Source organism: Carya illinoinensis, chromosome 8, assembly GCF_018687715.1.
Source record: "Carya illinoinensis cultivar Pawnee chromosome 8, C.illinoinensisPawnee_v1, whole genome shotgun sequence".
In the NCBI taxonomy this organism is placed as follows: domain Eukaryota; kingdom Viridiplantae; phylum Streptophyta; class Magnoliopsida; order Fagales; family Juglandaceae; genus Carya; species Carya illinoinensis.
In genome coordinates this window covers 7884004-7901411 of record NC_056759.1, presented here as the reverse complement: position 1 = coordinate 7901411, position 17408 = coordinate 7884004, and the positions used below count along the sequence as shown (strand labels likewise).

General features: G+C 36.9%; 1 protein-coding gene across 1 annotated transcript; it reads right to left on the bottom strand.

Annotated features, from left to right (window-relative positions):
- Window positions 1-12742: 12742 nt before the first annotated feature.
- LOC122274358 lies at window positions 12743-17408 on the bottom strand. Its single transcript, XM_043083404.1, has 6 exons — window positions 14848-17408; window positions 14661-14748; window positions 13786-14572; window positions 13120-13189; window positions 12938-13066; window positions 12743-12797 (listed from the first exon to the last, which is right to left on the bottom strand). The coding sequence occupies exons 1-6, from the start codon at window positions 17406-17408 to the stop codon at window positions 12743-12745; spliced, it is 3690 nt and encodes a 1229-aa protein (XP_042939338.1).

Sequence of the window (17408 nt, the reverse complement as noted above, 5' to 3'; positions counted from 1 at the left end):
CTTTTCAGTAGAAAGTTCGAGTAGGTCTACAGTCACGGAGGGAATGTCCCGATGCTAGATCCTGATTGACGTGACATGCCACGTAATTTTATTTATTTATTTAAAAAACAAAAAACACAATTAGATGGAAGTGAAGGCTGTGAAGCTCTGAACTATCCCCCACCGACGCCAAACACCCAACCATTCCGACGCCCACCCACCTGAGCTCCTCCGTCAAACCTCCGTCCTGCACCGGTATCCAGTCTGTGCGGCAGGAAAATCCATTTCCGGCACTGTCCTCCGACTCCCCTCCATCCGGCCTCTAATCTGAGCAGTAAATTTCTTTTCCTGTTATTCGAATAGGGTTTTGATCTACAAATTTTAGACGGGTACTTGAGAATCCCAATGCACTGCTAACTGCTAAGCGGTCTAGCACCTGTGGACCAAGACACCTAAGGTGAAACAGTAGTTTTACATACAATCAGCGGTGGGGAACCGCCAATAATCGCACATCATTATATCATGCCACGTTAGTCGATATATTTTTAAAAAAAATAAAACAACACAGTTTTGATTTTTATCATCGTTTTCGTGGGATGGGGAGCAATTTCACTTTGCACAAACATTCGAATCAAACAGGACATATCTATCCTTGGATTTAATTCATGAGAATTTTACAAATGGTTGAATTGTAGGATTACTACTGTAAGACTTTAGAGGAAGTTTGAATGAAGTTTCAACATCATTCACAAAACTATCTAAGAAAGGGAAAAAAAAAATCATTTTTACCCTTGGATCAAGATTTAAATCATGAAAATAATGTCTTAAGAAAGAAAGAGCCTTCCTTTTTCAATGCTTGCTCTCATCACGAGCTCGTTCTCATGGAGAATCTCTCGATGTCGTCCAAAAGAGAATCTCTCGATGTCGTCCAAAAGAGATTTTTTATTCCTCGATTCTTGTTGGCTTGTTATCAAGCGTGTGACATGAATCCTTAGCTTCTTTGTAAAAATCATTGGCTTAGCTACAAAATTCCTTGGCTTGACCCCATTCTCGTTACAAAACTGCTGCACCACAGCCTTATCATGCTTCTAAATCCTCCACCACATACTCTCGGCCAACCCCAGCATCTTGTCATTTTGCTCCTATGTGAACTTGGTCCTAAACCTCTTTTTCGAACAACAATCCACCTAATTTCCCCACTTGACCTTCTTGATGATGGAAGTAAATCTGTCATTCTCCCTTTTAATTTTCAGCCAAGGTAGAAAAAGAAGAAGTAAAGAAATAGATAAATGGGTGTGGGGGAGGTGGTAGAGACTGTGAAATTCAAAAGAAATAGTGGTTTGTGGTACAGGTGGCTGGGACTGTGAAATTCCCAATCTTATCCTCTCTCTTCAGCTTTGTTTAAGGAAAAACGCTCAAAAGGAAAAAAAATATGTTTTTGTTATAAACTATCTTAAATTGTATGACCTGTTATAAACTATCTTAAATTGTATGATCATATTTATCTAGTCGTCAAGTGCATAGTGCTAATATAGTGAACTAGCATAGTCCCTTTTGTACGCCTATATATATCGTTGAATTCTTTAAGAAATATATAAGTTTAAGATACAGATCAATAAGAGAATCTCCTCTCCCGCTCTCTCTCAATTTCTTGAAACACTCTCATTCTCCCGTTTTCTCTCTGTCTAAAAGCCTAAACTCTCTCATTTTTTATTGATTTTATAACACGTTATCAACACGATGCAAAAGAAAAAAAAAAAAATTCTTCCACCTCTAGCTCCTTCCGGAGATCACTACCCTCAAATCTTTCTCTCACCATGTTGGTCTCGTTCGAACCGTTTTGCTGCGTTGCCGTTTTTCACTTTGCGAGGTGTTCAAATCCTCGTCCGGGCGGCTCAAGGTCTGGGTTTTAAGCCGTGAATGGCTCGGCCTCTCATGATTGAAACCCGGTAGAAGGGTTCTCTGGGCTCGCCCATATTTCCTCTCTCTCAAATATCTCTCTCAAGACCATGTTCAGCTTTTCACGCCGCTAAAGACTGCTAAGAACCAACTAGTCCAAGCTCACGGCTGTCTTCCTCAAGCTCACGTAAATATCTTTCATTTAAGCCTCTGACCCATGACTGGAACGTGGAGACACCCACTGCAGTTCCTTGATGTTCCTCAACAACATGCTGAGTTCTCCAGGAAATTCTCAATCGGGACCATCCGGAAATTAAAATGGAGGTTATTGTGGGTTCAACCTTCGGCATCGACGTTAGGGACCAGAGCAGCGCCATCCCGAGCGCTGCCGATCAGCGCAAGCAAGATCGAGCTTCCTTTTAAGGAAAGCCTGGTACTCAGAATCAGTCAGGGACCAGATGTCAGCCAGGTTGAAGGACCTGTCTGAGCTGGTAAGCAAGAGGAAGCATAGCCACAAGGAGTGGAATCGCTGAGACGGGAGGCAAGGCCGTGTCCTTACTGGAGTTGGAGTTGCAAAAACTACTTCTAGCCCTCTTCAATTTGCAGAAACCACTTCTGGCTCTCTTCGATCTTCCCTTTTTCTTTAATATATATTATCCCTTTTGCCAGTCAAACACCACTTTAGTTTCAGAATATAGAAAAATATTTTCTTTCATTATTACTAAAGATCCATGACCCACAATCAGGATGGCTCTCGAGAAGTGATGCATGGCTTCCTCTTTCATGGGTCTTCTCGGCAGCTTCGGATCTGGAACAGAATGGCTTGAAGATAGTTCTGCGTTGGAGTTAACTTATTGCAGGAAAATCGCTGTTTGAGACTATAAAAGTGGTTTTCCTCTTGGTTGTATCAGGCCCTTGTTTTTCTTGTTTTCTTTTCAAGTTTTTTTTATTTGATTGTTCAAATTTCAGCAGCTAACTTTGACTTTGCTAGCTGGATAGGGACGCACATGCTTTAATCAATAGAAGGAAATATGATCAAAAGGTGACAATGGGACAAAGAGACAAAGATTTGACTGGCTGACTTTACTGGCAATAGATCATGCAATTTTCAAGAGTGGACCTTTATCATTTTGGCTTTATGCGACAAAGTCACTAAAGAAAACGTGAAAGTTTGAAAAAGAAGCTTTACTTTATACACCATTACATGAAACTTACTTATTTTTGTTTTCTGACAGAATCTATCGTGATTTTTTTATCACATTAATAGCCTTCTATTTCAAGATATGATTATTGAGGCACTGAATAAGTTAGACTTTTCGTGAAAGCTTTTGAGTAAAAGGTGGAGTTGATAACACACGCAAAAAGCTTTCACATGATAAAGTCTTTTAGAGACAGTTGCAAGAGATTCTGTTGAAAACAAATTATGAAGTTAGTAATCGTCAACTTCAAGTAAGTTTTTAATATAGTATTTACAATTGCTGAGGTGAATATTAATGATTATATTCATTATTATTACTTGATAAATTTTATGTTTATTCACATAGTTTATATACAAGTTTTATTTATTTATACTTATCATGAATTATTGATGATAAGATTCATCTTGGAATGGAAATGGAGCATCCCTGAAGGATCGCCCTAAAAGCTCATTATGATTTATGCACCTGAAGTTGCATAATTGAAATTGTGGAAAGAATATATATTTGAATGAACGTCTCGAATGTGCTCCTGGAGTAGCAATATCGAGTATGCTCCTGAAGTAGCAATATGAAATGCAAACGTTCGCAATATATTCTAAATTTATATCTGGTCTTTCAGTGACTGAGCAAAATAATGAGCTTTTGATAAAAATCATTAGTCACGTCTTACTAGATCTATATCATTTCCTGAAGTGAATGATAATGAATTTATATCATTATATTCCTTGAAGTGAAAAGAATGATGCGTTTCATTTAAAAAAAACTAAGAGATTGAACGTGATAATGAATATCTTTTCGGGCCAGAAGCTCGTATTGGAGAAGTTGTAAGTTTTATCTTTGAGATGATATTATACAAATTATTGAATCAAATATTATGATGCATCAAAAAGGTGATATGATTCAAAATATTTGTATCTTTTTATAGTTATCTTGATCATCCAAAATGAATCACGATAAGTCGAATGATTTTCATATGGACGTCCATAAAAGAACCGGAAGATTCTTTTACTATAAAGTCTTACCACCAGAAGTGGAAAGAAAAATTTGCTTGAAGCAAATAAGATGAAATTATTCGACGTTATTTTGATTATCATATGTGAACCAGAAGTTCAGATGATAATTAAATTTTGGATACAATAAGATAAAAATGTCTCATATTCTACCTGCTAAAATCCCAGCGAGGATTGAAGTCCCTGTAGGACAATTAAGAAATTCAGCAGTTTAAAGACATGTATAAAGACATGTGAGACTTATCGATACAAAAGATAGAGTATCTCAAAGGAGAAAGACACAAATAATTTGGTGCTCCTGAAGAGGCCATACCCACAAAACAAGCAATAAAGTACATCCAAATTCTCTGTATAAAATTCTCCTATATAAACTCTTGAAGAGTGTCTCCTGAAGAGGTTTTTCATGAAAATGTCTTCCCTTGAAGAGGGACAGGTACCTGAAAATAACGAGATCTCGTTACATTTCATGAATAATGGAGAAATTATAGATAGAAATAAAATCGTTGTCGACAATGTATTTCCATATGAGATAGCAATTGACATTACCAGAAGTAATGATGAAAGTGAATCAAGAATCGTCGAAGAATACGACGTAAAATATTGGCCAAATTTGAAATAAACAATTCCTGCAGAATTGATTCACTAGTAAAATATGATGCATCGGGACTTATAGTCCAAACACCTAAAGAGGTGATGCTTGTTGAACGTCAGTGGGTATTTATAGAAAGGAAATAAAATGTGATATATAAATCACGAGTCAGTTTCTCAATTCCTGCAGAATTGATATCACTAAGTAAAATGTGATAAATATGGACCTGAAAACAAGCTATTATTACAGTTTATATATATGATTTAAATGTCATTGAGGCTCCAGAAGAGCTCATGAAAACTGCACATATTTGAAATATAAATATGAAACCCTTGCAGCTTCAAGGGGAAGATGGATGATGTTATTAGTCACAAAATACCATCTTTTAATACAATTAGTATTTCAGATTCATATTATGGGTTTGATATGAAGTGTGCATTATTAAAGAAGAAATAAAAGGGAGCACACAGAATATCTACCAAAAGATAGAAACACAAATATGAATATTTGTGAAATATTATTTTATTATCTTGAAACAAGAATTACAGAAATTTAAGGCACTTTGCCTCATTCTTCAAATGCTCTTGTTTTTCAAGAATCTGCATGGCATCACTATCTAAAGCGGTGGGCAATCGAAAAGAATATTTAAGTAAGAATTTTAAATTCCTATTCTCTTGCTTTATTGATTCTATCTTCATGTTGGACTCCAGAAGCACTACAACCGGGTATGGTTTTTACCGCGCCATAAAACTGCCGTAATAGATGAGCAAATTGTCGAAAATACCCTTTATCCACGTTTTTTCCATCGCAGACAGACCCCCGCGATTTTACCCTGACATGTGCTCTAGTTTTCGCCGAAAAGGGAACTGCCGCATGTGCCTTGAATCTCCGGCGATTCACACGCCGAGAAAGCCATAAACTTGGACGCCGTTATTACTCTCCATCAACCTGGTCTTCTCGCCGCAAAGAGAGAAGAACTTCTGCGATCTGCACCTCGCCGCGAAGAGAGAATGCATCCTGCGATCTGCAGTTCGTCGTTTTGGAGAACCTTCATCTCGGCACTTCACAAAACTGTCGGGAAATTTAACTGCGATGTAATTGGCTGCCGAAGAAACGCTGGGAAGGACACAAACCAAATTTATGGCATTTGACCCAAACGCCGATTCTAATGGCTCCCAGGTATGATCTTTTACTACAGTTTTCTGTATTAATGGGGTTTTTACTATGATTTTACCAGGTAATAGTATTACGTCCCATAGCCATTAATTGCTTGCATGAATTCTACAAATTTGGGTTTGAAAATTCAGTAAATTTCATAAATTTTATAAAAATCCCCAAATTACATGATGACAAAATGTGGAAAAAATGGTACAAAGAGCTCCCAATCTTGCGTTCTGTTTTGCATATGACATTCAAGGTATTGGTGTTTGACAGTTTGAGCATTATTTCTAGCTGGATGGATTACTTTTTCTTTTCTTGGCACCATAAACATTCAAGGTACGGTAATTTGAGCATGTTGTTCTTTATTTTTTATCTCCAATTAATATTGGGTCTGAGATGATATGGTAACTACTTGAACATTCATAATGATCATGACACAGACATATATTATATTCTCAGATTTTCAATGCTTGTCACTATATGATACATCCTAGCTGATCAATTTTACCCTGTTCATTGAACCAGATGCAAGGATATATTGAAATAATGATTTCCAAAAGCTGCATCTGATTTTAAAACATGGCAAATTAACCCTGATCATCAATATGTCCAACTAGCACATTGAACATACCAGCATGCTATAAAAGAAATTAGCCAGTAGACATGAGTATGTTATATATATATATAAAAGAAACTGGAGGGCAGTTTCTACCTGATGAGATGATCATCTTATCAGCTAGAAAATACTCTTTCAAAGGTTTACATTTCATAACTTACTTTAGCAGTACTAAAACAATGCATCCATAGTTGCTATGTCAACATGCCAGCAGTCCTACTAACTCTACATCTACATGTACATATACTCCACATGCTAATTACTACACTTAGAAGTCGTTTGGGGTATTGGCTAGCATATCCCAAAAATCATCTTTGCCCTTGGAAGGTGAATTGACCTGTTACAAAACACATCAATGTCATGGAATCAGACCATCTAATCCTGCAGGCATTAAAAAAAAATTTAAAATCTATAAAACAAAAAAGACCATATAATCATGCATGTATCCAATTCCATATAACCAGCAACCTAGAATAAGTTACGGTCATCCTCATACCATGCATCATCCTTTCTTGCAATGGCCAAACATCATAAAAAATGTAATTTTTATTCCTTCAGCCCAACACAGTCTAAACTAAAGTTAGCTCATTGAATAGATGAAATTGGTCAATAGCTGGGATTTATTTGTGGTTCAGTTATGTTGAGTATAAGTTAATGAAGGGTCTGCATGTCATTTATATACAAGCTAGCTAATTAATGGCCTTTTCCTAATCCATATTAGGGGCTGCGATGATGAGATAATTTGATAATCATGAGTTCATATTTACCTGATGTTGGTAGGGCCATGACCAACCTCTTTTCTACCACCTTCACTGAAATTCCAACTGTCTCCATGCCTTGCCTATACAAAAAATCTTGTGTATAATCACAGTAATTTTAGTTAAAGTGTGGTTTAATTTACACAATCTGCTCAAGCTAAATATATCAAACTATTTTAATAGAGCACACACATAAGGGCATTATTTAGTTACACTTGTCTAGACAATATTGCATTAAAGCATAGCTGTAAATGAAAGCATAAAATACTTAAACTAAATATCTGTATCCAATAGGGTATACTTTTAAAGCTAGCCAATTTACCTACCTACTAGTGTAATTTATCCGCATGCAGTCAATATTCCGGGGCTGCTTCTCTATATAAAAGTGAGATTATATAACATGTTATCCTCACAATGCTTATTCTATGAAATAATTGGAAACTTAAAACAACATATATGCTCACTTTGATTATATTGAGATATATATCATCAGTGAATAAGGTATAAATGAGCTGTCAAACCTTTACTAAAATAATTATATCCCTATTCTTACTATTCCTACTTCATTCATTTAATGAAATACCCTTGTTCCCCTCCCTTTTACTAACTACATTTAAAATACGTACTACTTTTGGGATGAACTACTCACAAAGCCAAGTAACCAGGAAAACATATTGAAAAAAAAAAATTCTAACTGTGCAAGTTCCCACATTACCTCCATGAACTTCCTTCATCCTCTCCAACAACATTCCCTAGAGTAGAATGGTAGACAAAAGTAATGCTACTATACCAATATCTCCCTACCACAACTTCATCAAAATAGGTTAGCAAAAGTGTGACAAAAAAAAAAAAAAAATTAGTAGGTACTGCTAGCTGGCAGCAGATGCCTAAGGAGCTGCAGCATGAGTCTCTCTTTGAGACTCTAATTCTGTCTCCATATCTGTCATTCTCATGTTTACACGTGTTTCATATTCTCGCATATTCTCCTGCATAGCCATTAGACCAGTTTCAATCTCTTTCAGGCGATTTTGGTAATACTCTGAATTTTTTCTATTTTGTTCATTTTCCTTGGCAAGCCGTTCATACTCCTCATTGGGTATTCCAGGTACTTTAGGAGATTCTGGCATCACAGAATGGCCCAGCCCTCTGGAATATCCTGGTCTATGTCCCAAAACCTCCCTAAATATGGTTGCTGCAGTGTCATCCGTGCGAGCATCGGGTTCTTTCGCATTCATCTTTTCAACCATTTGATTCTGTTAATTGAATCAGATCCACCATTACCATCATTTCACTAACAACTTAACTTATAAGGTTACACAAGTGCTTATGTGCAAATATATTCTGTTGTGCAGTTGGTGTGATAATACTAGTGCAGGTAGTTGCTTAAATATATGATATATGCTCACATAATTGTCTTCTGTAGTTGGTGTGATAAATCTGCCTTTTTTGCTTGACCAATGCACATCTTTGTAGAAATCAATCAAATTCTTGTCTTTCTACTTGAACATAAAAACACCCTGGAATTAGTATAGTATTCAAAATATTGACCCACATCTTTGAGCCACAACATATAGGATATTAAAATTATTGCAATACCTTCCTCTCCATTAGTACAACAAATGATGTCCTTCCGCTTGTGTGGTTGACCATTTGTTTACTCCTATTTTCTTTGTTTTGACTGGACATTTTCTGCAACAATACATAAATTTCCTCTTTGCTTGAGTTGTTATGAATGCATGCCAATAGGAAAAAGGTTGAATTTAAGATAGTTATGTTGTTTTGGGAAACACAATAAAGTAACTTATAACATTTCTAGAAACAGAATTGATCACATGCCAAACATGAACAATAGAATCTGATGTATTGTGCACAGCTTGCATACAACTCACTAGTCTATGTTAGCTTCCATCTTTCCCATAAGAAACCAACGAAGGGGCCTGTCCATAGGAGTTCAATACAGTTCTTATTACTTGCTTAGCATGAAGGAATCATTTTTCTTAAATTTATGAAGTTATCTTGCACATGAGGATGATAAGTCTTTCATATCCTTGAACCAAAATCCAAGTAAACAAACATGTAGCAGTGATATATTTACCATTATCCACGTCCCTACAATCGAGGAAATAAAAAAAAAAGGATATATATACATCATTTTCATTATCATAGCTTGGATATTTTGTCTTACAATGAAACATGATTTGTAAGTACATGCCACAAAGTACTTTAGTGTAGCTTTTCATTTAATGAAATGCCTACTCGAACACGTTATTTTCGCAACTTGCCACATATATTGAACCCAATGACATGAATTTCTTGATGAATATATGGTGTCTTACCTTGAATGAATCACTCCCCCATCGATTGCATAACCACTCCCAGACTGGCTGCTCTACCAACCCACCTCCATTAGCTAGTGCCTCTGCATGTGTTGCATAACTCAAGTATTTCCGGTGTAGCTTGTAATGAAATGCATTATATGCACGGGATAGCTGACTTGTGACAGTCCGCTGATGATTTTTTTTTGTCCAATCGAGGACAAAATCAGCCTATTAATGTCATTGAATTAATAACCCATTAATATTACTTTTTGGGAGACTATTTGCACAATTGTCTGAATAAATCATAAACCAGCAGACCAATATTTTCTCTAAGTATCTTCCAAAAACTCAAATAACCCATTCACTTTTTTAACTCATACACCAAGCTTCATTATTGACAACCTATCAATAATGAGTCAAGCTTCATTTATTTTCAATTCCTCTTTTTAAAGTTTAGATTATAGATATATAAGTTATAATAAGCAGGAAAACTCTGGAGGAGGACAGATTCACCCAGACATATAGCATTTTGGCAATTTTGCCTCTCTTCCGTTTCATGGGAAAATTCTAATTATCTAAAGGTATTACTAAAAACAGAGCATATGACAGTAAAAAGTATATCAGAGCCATACTCGAACACGTTCAAACAGCTCCTCTTTCTCCTTTGCATCGACAACACTCCAGCTAACATGCCTCATTTCTGCATAGTGCTTAATGATCCATGTCACTCGAGTTGTGTATACTGTCCTATTGTTACATGATGGACCTGTCTTCCCATCTTTGATTTCAAGTGGTATCTTGCCATACTTTCGCATCCTCTCAAACTCTGTACCTTTGGCTACACCTCTTCCACGTTTACTAGTGTTTGGTACTATACCAGCAACACATACAGTTAGCAGTTAAAAATAAATCAGTTAATATTATACTTCTCTGTTGTGTATTATTTATTAATCCCTTAATAAATATATGTCCAATATACTTACCATTGCCTGTTGTATTCACTTCTGTATTCACCTCTGCAGGAGTAGTAGATGGATGCAAAAATGATGGATGTAACTCATCTGGGGGTTGAGTGGAATCATCAGAGTCCACTTCAGCTTCGTCTCTCAAAGTCCAACCTGCTGGTTCTGGATGTGGGTTTCGTCCAATGGGCTGCAACACTCCTCTCCCTCTATGCGTGTGACTCATTGCGGAGGCACTATATATGGTACTCATGAGAAGTCAAGAAAAGAGAAGCAAGTAAGCATATATAATGAGTAAACTGTATACTACTCCAGCTAACAGTTTTGTAGTTGACAGTAAAAAGACCCAAAGGATTGAAGCAATTGCAACTCGAAATGCACAAAGTAAACGTTCAACTACAGCCTGATAAAGCTGTAAGCAACTTAAATAGAACAACTCCTAAGATGGAAAGCAAGAGAGTCTGGATAATGAAGCACGGAGGCTGGACAGAATGGTGATGTACCTCCTTAGATATGCAAGTAGAATTAATGGAGGGTACAAGCTTGCAGAATTTTGCAACCCAACTTTATGCTCCACCTATATTGAAATGGAGCACCCAGCAGAAACTTGAGGAAATATACCCAATATGCTCTGGTTTGATAGCTATACTGATCCTCGTATAGCTAATGAAAATTTGCTTTCCCGCTTGTTGTTGTACTCATCTCCCGCGCTTCGACCTGGCTCTAGTTAGTAGACCCAGTACCAGTAGTAGGTGAGATAAATCGACATCCATCAATCGCAGTTAGCCATGATTTGCTGGCCAGCAGCTTCTGTACTAAGTAGCAGTGATGTTGAGCCTCTGTATTTACAAGTTATGTGGGGAAGACATGTCTGAATGATAACATGCACAATATGAGATGTATGTAAAATATATCAGATAGTATGAATATAAGAAAATTTATTATTCAGTATCTCCATATAATAAATGTACATACTTTATATTAAAATAATCTATTGGATAATCTATATCATCACACGTGTATTTGCTAACAATTTTCTAACAATAGAGCTTTGATGTTGTATTGGCTGGACAATCATGATAATCATTAGTATTATTAAAATTATATAATACTTTTTAGGCGTAGGTAGTACATATATCTCCGTCAGGTTGTCATAAATAATTTTTTTAGGATATTTATCATTCTATAAATTTATGCATATTATAAAGTGTAACTGTTTTATTACTATATAATGAATAAATAGATAATCCAAAATAAGGATTTGAATGATATAATCAAAGTGGAATTTATCGTATATTATTTTACAAGTAAATATTTTGTGGTTGATAGATATTCAATATAGGAACTTATGTGAATGGAATAGTCAACGTTTAAAATTCATGTTACATTTATCAAGTGTCTTTTAGCTTAAGATAATCCATTGAAGGATGCTCTAAAGAACTATCAATATCTGCAAATTTCTAAATATATCATTATTCTATATACGAGCAGCGACTAAAAGTTTCTCAACATCCGACCACTTATATATATTATATAATTAAATTACAAATGCAGATAAATCATTAGTATTAATATAAATTCTAGAAGAATATATAGGACATACCAAAATGGTAGTTGATCACGAAAGGCATGTTGGATGGTGTGGATTATAGGTCACTTGTTGTGCACCTCAAAGAATGATTATACCCATGAAAATAATAGAAAAACACTTTCAATATTTCCTCAAATATGCCATGGTGATATATATGACTATTCTCTTCTTCAAAACACCACTTAATTGATTATTAAAATGCCTCTATTTATAGACATAATCTGGACATCAATTACATACCATATATGGCTGCAACTAATTAATTAACATATATAGTCAATTCTTCAACTACTCATGTATGTTACAGTTATATTTCAAAGACTATCCCACTTAATACTATCTCACACAGTAGTTGAAGGAATATTGTATCAACTGAGTAGTGATCACACATAGCAGATCACGTCATTACTGTCATCTTTGATCACCAGTAGTAATTATCATGCCAAAAATCGTTGCATTTTTCTGTAGGTGTACTGTATTGTGGGTACATGTATTTGTCATGGCCTTTAAATTACGGACCCAGATGATAATTACATGATCAACCTCTGCCACCATCTCACCTTAAATCCAGAAACATAACATGACTTCCATATACACATACAAATGAGATAAAAACTGTTTAGTAATAATACATCCCTGCATAATCCATATATACATAATTCATGAACCATAAGGAAGTTCAAAATCCTGGCTAGTACTCGAATCAGACCATTGCCTACATGAGTACAATATATTTAACTAATTTGAAGCATTCAACATTAATATTAACCCCTTTATTCATCGTACAAGCAGTTTACAACACTAGGAAACACAATAAAGCCTCCCCAGTACAACAATAGTTCCTTGAGCTCTCACGTCATTACTGTGAAGCCAACTACAAGAAGTGAAAATATGTAACTACAAATTTGTGGTTGACCTTGCTGGAAGCGAGTTTCAGCAATCGATTCATACCATTTCCCACTTAGGCCACATGAAGGATAACACCTGTAAAAACAGCATGATGTTACTCACCTTGCTATTTTACATAAATAGCAAACCTTTTACATTTTCTATTTATAGAGTAGAAAGAATCAGCACAATATATATCATCTTTACAGAGTCTGAAAACTGTAAAACCAATAAAACAACAACACATCATTCATGAGTACTCGACCCTGGGCCCACAAGTATTTATCAAGAAAAGCAACACCCCCAGCCCGTAAGTGTTAATTGTAATTTATTCCTTCAATAAATCAGGAACAAGAGTGAAAGTAAAGCAATTTCTTTGGCATTCCAATGTTGGGTACTCTATTTTTTACTAAACAAATTATTAACTCATATTAAACAATTTCTATCACATTTGTTCTTTGCAATTCCAAACAACATTCTGGCTACACATGCAGTAATATTCAACAGGACAACATTAGCTATATACATATCCACAGGTAAGTTCTCAACAAGCATGAATACAACAATTGGAACCATGATGTATATAATCGGCAATTAGGAGCGAAGAGAGATACCATGCCTTTGGAAATATGTAACTACTCGAACAGCACATGAGCTATGCTCAGTCACCTATTAATTGGAAAAAAACAATGGAAGGTTAAAGGAAGTAGAATATATAGGTCCAAGTTTAACTCCTTGGGTCCTATTTTAGACAAAATGAATTAAATGGTAATGAGAGGGGGCCGACTTAAACTGATGGCAAAATGAATCCATACCATCCTCAGATGAGGTCCCAAAATTAGATTCAAGAGCTTCACTGCTACTAGTGTCGTCATCATCGCTTCTCTCTATACCGTCATCAATAAAGTCTTCATGATCGGGAAGGGACAATGGATCATTCAATGTTATATCAGAAGCAACATGGACTGGTTGTATGTCAGACCTATGCAAGGGAGCGGTCATCCCATTATCATCATATTCAGGTTCTACTTCAACATATGAGGGTTCGTTCTCTTGGAAAGCAGCAATATCCAGATTCTGATCATCATTCTCATCATCATCATTTTCCAATGGTATAGTTGGAACATCATACATATTCCTATTGTTTACCCTTTGTACAACGGACCAATTACCACGTTTACTATTGTCTTTAAGGTAAAACACTTGGCATACTTGGCAGGCAAGGGCGAATGGCTCATCCCTATACCATTTTCGAGAAGTGTTGACACTAGTTATGTGCTCCCCAACTACTATTCCTCTTCTCATATCACCTACATCAAACCATTCACATCTAAACAGATATACATGACGCCAACCCATATAGCGTAATTGCAATATATCATTCAAAACACCGTAGAAATCAATGGGCTTTGAGTTATGTTCCCCTTTAACAACCACTCCACTATTCTGGGTTCGGCGATATTCTCCACGACGCAGTGTGTGAAATCTGGTCCCATTCATGATGCAAGCAGAAAATGAAGCAACCCATGGGTCTGGTCCACAAGCAAGTGCATATATGTCATCAGACACGTTTTCACGATTTGCTGAACGGAGGTCTTGAATCTGTCCAGTTAGCCATAAAAGGTACTCATAAGAATTACAAATTTAATTCAAAGTACTAACACAACCTTAATTATTCAAAGAAACCTACACGGGTGCGAAACCAATTTGAGAATTCGTTTTGATGTCTACGCTCTACATTAGCTAGAGAAGCATCTTTGATCTTCGTATAGTGCTCACTAGGAAACCAAAACACAAATATTAGGTTGGTCCGACCATAATCAAGTTCAATTATATTATCAAGTAGATGTATTTTAAATAAAAAACCCAGTACTTACTCGATATACTGACTAATCTCTGCACAATTATTGAGCACGTACCACCTTGCCTTTGCGAGTAGAGCCTCATCCAATCGATTAGAGGTAGGGGAGCCCAGAGGACGTATCTTTTGTGAGAAAATAGAGAAGTCATTTCCACCTTCAGTATCTTTATCTATATCCCTGTTTCGTTCCTCCCGATTATATATGGTCTCGACATCATGGATATACAAGGAGCAGAAGGTCAAGCATTCAACATGAACATAAGCTTCAGCAATTGAGCCTTCCGGACGAGCCTTATTTCTAACATAACGCTTGAATTTTCCCAAATATCGCTCAAAAGGATACATCCACCTATATTGAACTGGTCCCGCAAGAAAAGCCTCACGGGGTAAATGGATAGCGAGGTGCACCATTATATCAAAGAAGCCTGGAGGGAAAATCATCTCAAGCTTGCAGAGGATGATTGCAATGTCGTATTGTAGTTGCTTCAATACTTCCAATGTCAACGTTCGTGCGCACAATGCCTTGAAGAAGGAACTTAACTCAGTCAATGCAAGTCGTATATTAGGTTGGAGAAACCCACCAATTGCAACTGGAAGTAGTCTTTGCATAAAGACGTGACAGTCATGACTTTTCATGCCTGAAATCTTTCCATCACCAACTGAAACACATTTAGAAATGTTCGAGGCAAAACCATCTGGAAATTTAACAGCTGCGAGCCATGCACAGAAATGTCTCCTCTGATCTAAATCCAGGGTGTATGAGCCAAGCACCATGGAGTACCCACTAGTTGTAGGTTGTAGATGTAATTCCTTTCTTAACCCAAGTTCTTCCAAGTCCTTACGTGCATTAACAGTGTCTTTATTTTTACCTTGAATATCCATCAACGTTCCTAACACATTGTCGCAAATGTTTTTTTCAATGTGCATGACGTCGAGATTGTGTCGTAAAGGCAACGTTGACCAATAAGGCAGTTCGAAGAATATACTTTTTTTAGTCCAATTTAGTTCAGCAGGTGTACGTTTTCGCTTTCGATTACTTGTTTTGCCAAATTCCACATTACTAAGCTGCAATAGTTGCTGAAGGACAAAAGAAGCAGTGAGCTCTGGAGGAGGCAAGCGATGATCATCCTTTCCATTGAATGCAGCCTTTTTCTTTCTCCAAGGGTGAGCAGACGGCAAGAAGCGACGATGACCCATGTAGCAGTGTTTCCTACCGTGTTTCAACCACATGGAATCTGTGTCCTCATTGCATAATGGGCAAGCCAATTTTCCCTTCGTGCTCCACCCAGAAAGGTTGGCATATGCAGGGAAATCATTAATAGTCCACAGTAGTGCAGCATGTAAGCGAAAGTGTTCAGACTTTGATGCATCATAGCTATCTACACCATCCTCCCATAGCTCTTTTAGTTCATTCACTAATGGTTGTAGATAAACATCGATGTCGTTTCCTGGTCCTTTGGGGCCAGGAATGAGCAAGGTTAACATTAAGTACGGTTCTTTCATGCATAACCAAGGGGGCAAGTTGTATGGCACGAGTATGACTGGCCATATGCTATAAGGTTTGCTCATATTATTGAACGGATTAAACCCATCACTGGCTAGCCCTAGTCTGACATTGCGAGCATCTTGGGCGAACCAAGTGTGGTCTTTATCAAATTGTCTCCACATCTTTGAATCAGCAGGATGCCTTAAAGTACTATGGTCATCAAGTCGTTCTTCTCTATGCCATTTCATGGACTTTGCTATATTCTTTGACATAAACAATTTTTGTAACCTCGGTTTCAGAGGAAAGTATCGCAATACCTTTTGAGGAATCTTCCCTTTTTTCCTTGTCGTTGACACCCACCTTGGCTCCTCACATTTAGAGCAAACTTCTTTATCTGCATCGTGTTTCCAAAATAGCATGCAGTCATTCGGGCAAGCGTCTATCTTCACATAACTAAAACCCAAACCACGTTCTAAGTGTCGAGCCTCATGGTATGAGTTAGGTATATGAATATCTGGAAAAGCAGCCTTTAACAATTGTAAAACCATGTTAAATGACTTGATAGTCCACCCACCAACAGTTTTGATATGGAGCAACTTGACTATAAATGAAAGCTTAGAGAACTTCTTGCAACTTGGATAAAGTGGACGTCTCGCATCATCAAACAATTGGTCAAAAGTTTTCGATTGTGATTCCCCCATGGTGGGCTCTGAAGTACTAGCATGTTCACCATACGCATGGTCAAAGAATGTTGCAGCCCGGGTGTCCTCTATCATCTCATCCATATCATCAATAAAATTATGAGATTCATTAGCACTATCGTCATCACTGTCTGACTCATGGACACTCCAACTATCACACTCCCCATGGAATATCCAATGTGTATAAGTAGGATCAATACCTATCGTGAATAGATGATCTTCAACTTCATTGAATGGTAGGAATAGGTTATTACGGCATCTCCGACATGGACACCTTATGGTAGTTTGTCCAGGTGCATGGGTCTTTGCCATGGTGAGGAGAGTGTTAATCCCTTCACCGTATTCACGTGAGGTAAACCTATTTGGCACGTGCATCCAATTCTTGTCCAT

What these genes read in the sequence shown, in the direction of transcription:
- LOC122274358 (XM_043083404.1), bottom strand. Translation starts at nt 17,408, where the DNA reads ATGGACAAGAATTGGATGCACGTGCCAAATAGGTTTACCTCACGTGAA. An exon ending in GAGATTAGTCAGTATATCGA is followed by an intron (nt 14,749 to 14,847) that starts GTAAGTACTGGG and finishes TTGGTTTCCTAG; the next exon opens with TGAGCACTATACGAAGATCA. An exon ending in TGGGACCTCATCTGAGGATG is followed by an intron (nt 13,190 to 13,785) that starts GTATGGATTCAT and finishes TTGGTTTTACAG; the next exon opens with TTTTCAGACTCTGTAAAGAT.